This window comes from Phaseolus vulgaris, unplaced genomic scaffold, assembly GCF_000499845.2.
Source record: "Phaseolus vulgaris cultivar G19833 unplaced genomic scaffold, P. vulgaris v2.0 scaffold_46, whole genome shotgun sequence".
Classification (NCBI taxonomy): Eukaryota; Viridiplantae; Streptophyta; class Magnoliopsida; order Fabales; family Fabaceae; genus Phaseolus; species Phaseolus vulgaris.
In genome coordinates, this window is record NW_027174109.1 from 154,065 (window position 1) to 159,309 (window position 5,245).

The 5,245-nt window shown below is 51.5% G+C and overlaps 1 protein-coding gene across 1 annotated transcript; it reads left to right on the forward strand.

Moving 5' to 3' along the window:
- Positions 1-4,616: 4,616 nt before the first annotated feature.
- On the forward strand, positions 4,617-5,045 carry LOC137817411 (uncharacterized). Its single transcript, XM_068620704.1, has one exon. The coding sequence runs from the start codon at positions 4,617-4,619 to the stop codon at positions 5,043-5,045; it is 429 nt and encodes a 142-aa protein (XP_068476805.1).
- Positions 5,046-5,245: the final 200 nt, after the last annotated feature.

A 5,245-nucleotide genomic window follows, 5' to 3' on the forward strand; every position in this document is an offset into this window, starting at 1 on the left:
TTGTACCTCGCCGGTCTCGCTCTTTCTCTGGCCGGGCGATCGCTTCCTGCTGGACCTCGGGGCTGGGGCTTTCTGGCCTCATAGGGGCGTCTCGCCTCTGGCTTTTTTCTCCCCGTCGTGGTCTCATTGAGCTCGCGCCGGTCCCCTCGGGCGTGAGGGCACGACGCTGGTGCGCTTCACACACACCTCCCCTTCAGAAGCAATATGTTCCACCGCCCTACGCCGTAGCTCAGCGAAAGTCCTAGGGCGGTTGCGGATGATGGATTCTCCAAAAGGACCGGGGCATACGCCTTTCACAAATGCGTAAACGATCATAGGCTCCTCTGTCGTACCAACCTTCACGACCTGGGCCCCGAAGCGATTGATATACTCCTTCAGGGTCTCCCCTTGATACTGCTTCACATCGAATAGGTCGTAAGAGACTGGCGGCGGGGCCTTGTTTGCTAAGTATTGTTCCTTGAACAACCGCGACAATTGGCGGAAAGATGTGACATGACCCTCTGGAAGGCTAATGAACCAGTCCATGGCCATCCCGGTCAGGGTGCTCATGAAGAGCTTGCACTTGGCAGCGTCAGAACCGCCTACCAGGACCATCTGCGTGTGAAATGCAGCAAGGTGTGTCTCTGGGTCCTCCATCCCGGTGAAGATCACCTTAGGTCCCGCGAACGTGTTCGGGATCACCGCGTCTAGGATCTCCTGCGAGAAAGGAGTGGAAAACTCCCTTGGTGGGGAATGGTTCTCCATCTCGTCATTTCCAGGCCGCCTCCGATCATTTCTCAGGCCCTGGCGCAACTCCTCATTTACACGGTGGAGCTCTTCATTCCGCTCATGCGAGGCGTCGAGATCTGCCTGCATGCGTTCCTGTTCCATTTTCGACTCCGCCATGTCCTGCTGCAGCCCCCTCATTATCTCCAGGACCTGTTGCATGGATAGTTCTGCTAGGGCTGCGCGTGCTGTGCTCCGTCTGGTGGGGGCCATTGTCACTCCAACCTTCTCCAACGTTACTGCGACTCGGTAGATTTTCTCAAACTTGTGATGGGACAGATGTTTTATATCGGCCCCACGGTGGGCGCCAAATGTTCCGTCCGGTTGACCGGGACGTCTTCGTGCGCGACGTCAACCGTCAGCTAGGGACTCCTTCCCACTGGTTGCCCGTGGATTCCTGCAAAAAAGAGGACAAAAAGGCGCCCTAGCAGCCGTTTGCACTCCGACGCTCAAGTCAGCCAGCAAGAAACACCAAAACTGTTCACCTACGTCTCTGAGCACCGCGTATGGCACTCTGAAGGTGATAAAAAGAACTGTGTATATGTGTGTGTCTTTTCTCCCTCAGGCAAAGATCTTTCCCCAGTCCCTTGTACGCAACCTTAAGCACGAGCAAGCAACTAGAGAGTTCTTTGGTAAATTTCCCAAAAGTTCGAACCCCTTTTCCAACATTCTCCGCGCTATTTAAACTACCCAAGCATTTAAAGCGCCTTAAAGCGCTTTTAATCACAAACGTAACGCACTCATTAAAGCGTTTAATTAGAAAACGTAGCGCATTTAAGACGTTGACACGCTTGGGAGCCATCATAGTACCTGAACGCTCGAAACGGAAACTGTATTGAATGACTTTAATTACCTGGCACCTGACTGGGGGGTGTTTCTATTCTGACATGGCTGTCGTACACGTGGAGGGCCTCACGACGCCATGACCCCATCTGGGGGCGTTTCCACGTGTGAGTCTTCCTGCTTGGGAGTGCTACTGTGCTAGGGGTGACTTTTTGGGTGCCAACTCATGCCCCCAATTATCTAGTCACTTACTTTGAGAGCGTATCTGCCTTCCTCTCGTACCCTGCACCCGGCTACCCTGGGCGTGACCTTCCTCTTGAGTCGTATCTATCCCAAGGGCGTCTCGGGGGCGGCAGGAGTACTTCACGAGTCAGGCTGCCCTACACTGGTGCTATTACTATGGCCTTGAAGCCACCTTTTCCTTCTCTTTATCACTGCCCCGGGTTATCAGGACCTGAGGCCTCCCCACGGCGTTGCTCCCTCCATGGTCTTTCCTACCCATGGGTATCGGGGAACCATACTGTGATCGCCTTGCTTTAGTACTTTTTGAGCTGGAGACGCCCTGGTTGGGCGACACCTTCACCCAGGCGACGCCTGGCCTTGGCGACGCTTCCTCTTGGCCTCTCTCCACCTAGGCGACGCCTCGCGTTGGCGTTGACTCTCCAGTCGTTGACTTTGACCTTGACTTAGTCAACGCCTGGATACGGGACGGTACAGGAATTTAGACTAAAGAAACTATACTCAATTTTTGAGAGAGCATTGGAGAGCTTTGTGCCTTCTTCACTAGTCTTATCTTGATGGTTCCATGATTACCTCAAGTGCCAGCTTGCACACTTATCTTGGAGTCTCCATCCTCCTAGTGGCGTGATAATCCAACCATTCTTCCATCTTCATGAGCTTTCTCTTCTCCTTCCTTCCTTCTCTTTTGATATTCATGTCTTAAGCTTGTGTTCTTGTATTTTGGTTCGGAATTTGCATTTTTCAGCTGCTGTTCTTCTTCTTTTCTATGTTTTGGTTCGGTGCTTTTATAATTCCAGCACTCTTATTCAGTTTTCTTGCCTTTTAATTCATTTTGTTCGGTTCATTGTTGTTCTTTTTCAATTCTATTCGGTGCATTTGCTTATTCTTTCACTTTAATCGGTTCAATTTGACTATAATTGGAACTTCCATATGAGTTTGGATTTGGTGCTAGTTTTGGTGAGTTCTTGACTTAGAACATTGATCCAATTCTAAGAAAAAGTGCCTAACTATTGTCCAACTCAAGTTGATTCCTAAGAAGGTCAAGAATCATTCTAATTGTGCTAGTGGAATCATATCACTCAGGCTTCCCTTCACCCGTTTTGAACGGGAGCTATTAACCGAGCTTAACATTGCCGCTGCCCAGATCCATCCCAACAGCTGGGCATTCGTGCTGGCATTCCAAATCATGTGCACGCACTTGGGACTACCGGGCTCGGTAGACGTCTTCCTTTTCTTGTTCGAGGCCAAGAATCCTGGAGACCGCCCCTGGGTGAGCTTAAATGGGATTGTTGGGAGGTCGATCCTCTCTATCTTCCAGCAATCTTACAAAGATTGGAAAGGAAAGTTCGTCCAAGTACGCCAAAACGATCAAGACCCCTCGCTGCTCGATGGCTTTCCCTTGTACTGGGTAAACAAGGGAAGTAAGGACTCCAAAGAAAACTTCAGAAGGCCAAGAAGTCCTGACAACATGGGCGAGTTGGACAAGGATCTATGCCTCTTCTGGAAGAGAGTAGCAGCCTCCAACATCACCTTTCCCACCTCCGCAATAATCTCCTTCGAGTTCCTCGAGGGCCAACTCGAAGCTCACATAGGTCAACACTTACCTCGACATTTAGGTTTTCGTCTTGTGTTGGAGTTGATTGTGCATCTCTGTTATCTATCATTGGGCGTCCTGTTTGTTGCGCACTGGACTTGGTTCTTAATTCATGCACCATTTGTTTGCATCATTCGCACACGTACTCGCATATTTCACCTTTGCCTTTGCGCTTATTTGTATATTTTTACCCTGTGCAGATCTTATGTTGGGCAAAGGCAAATTAGCTGAACTGAGGGCGCTCGCCCGAACCCACAAGTTGGCGTCAGGTTCTCAAACCGTGTCCAACTCGGTGGTGGAGATCGCCGCTGCCCAGGGCAGGTCGCCCCCTCAAGGCCAAGCTCCTCCAGAGGCACTGCCCGCCCCTCAACGAAAGAAGCTCATCTTAAGGAAACCAAATAGGAAAACTCCTCAAGTGGTTCAAGAAGATGAAGATGAGGATGATGAGGCGACTGAGGACGGCCTTGTCACCAAAAGGAAAAGGGTGGCACCTTCTTCACCACCCGCTCTCCCAACACCAACACCGCCCTCTCCCCTAGCTCCAACACCGTCGGTCCAAGCAATACCCTTGGCAGCTGCGCTTCCTGAGGTTGAAGGCAACGAGCCCTACTTCATGGAGAACCCTCCTAGTGCCTCCACGCCATTCGTATCTGCTGGAGAGGGTCCTCCTTCAACTGCCTCAATCGCTGAAGCTGCACCAGGTGGGGATGAAGGCGCTCACAACTCACACAACTCACCAATACTCATAACCGAGTCCCCCACTTCACCACCACGCCAGGAAGCCCAACTTCATCCACCAATTCAAGAGGGTGGTGGTGAGAGTCAGCACCAGGCTCCTTCAGCACCTCCACCAACAGCAGCTGCAAGCCTGCCCCCCGTGGTCAAAGAAATCTGGGGGCCCTTCACAGCTAAACTCAAAATGATGGCAGAGGACCTCCCCTCAATCATAACAAAGGCTGTGGAGAGCTCCAACAAGAAACTTCAGGACGAGATCTCCGCATTCCAAGAGGAGAATCGCCTGATAAGGATCGAGGCGGAAAAGCTGTCTTGCAACCTGATGATGGCGGAGATTGATCACTCAAGGGTGGAGGACGCCATGAGTGCCGAGTAGAAGGTTGCGCGCAAAGAGGCCTCCGATCTGCGCCAGAAGCTGCACCTCCTAGCTCAAGAGAAAATCGAGCTGGAGAGCAAGCTGGTTCCTTACAGGCTTAAGGTGGCCAACTTGGAGGCATCGATGAAAGAGGATGCAGCCAAGGTGGAGAACCTTGAGAAGAGATCGGCTGATCGGGAGGTTCTCCTTGGAAAGGTCGAGAGGGAGAGGGACGATGCCGTGGACGAGCTCGCCAAGGCTCGAGAGGAAAACGAGAAGATTGCTGCAGAGCTGGCCCAGGCGCGGGGCGAAGGCAAGAAGGTTGCTGACGACCTTGCTCAGGCTCGTGGGGAAACTGAAGAACTGAAGAAGCGAGCTGATGAGCTGAAGCAGCAAACCGAGGGGCTCAAAAAACAAAACGAAGAGCTTGAACTGAGCTCCGCCGAAGTCCTTGCCGCCAAATTCGACGCCGCCCTGGAGCAAGTCGCCTGCCAGTACCCCGAGCTCGACCTCTCCATGGTGTCGATATGTAACGAAGTGGTGGATGGGAAGATCATGCCTTCTGAAGAGTAGTCGTCTCCCTCCATCCCTTATTCCCTGGGACCCAATGCTTGTTCCCTTTTGTACAAACTTTTCCTGTGATAACTTTTTCTTTTCTTCTTATGCATTCGAGCTGATACCACCTTTATTATAAATTTTTCCGCTCTCGCAGATGGTCTCTCTGTTTACTTTGCTTCTCCTAGTAGAAACCGCTTAAATAAATTAACTTCGCG

Coding starts and splice junctions, on each gene's coding strand:
- LOC137817411 (XM_068620704.1), top strand. CDS start 4,617: ATGAAAGAGGATGCAGCCAAGGTGGAGAACCTTGAGAAGAGATCGGCT.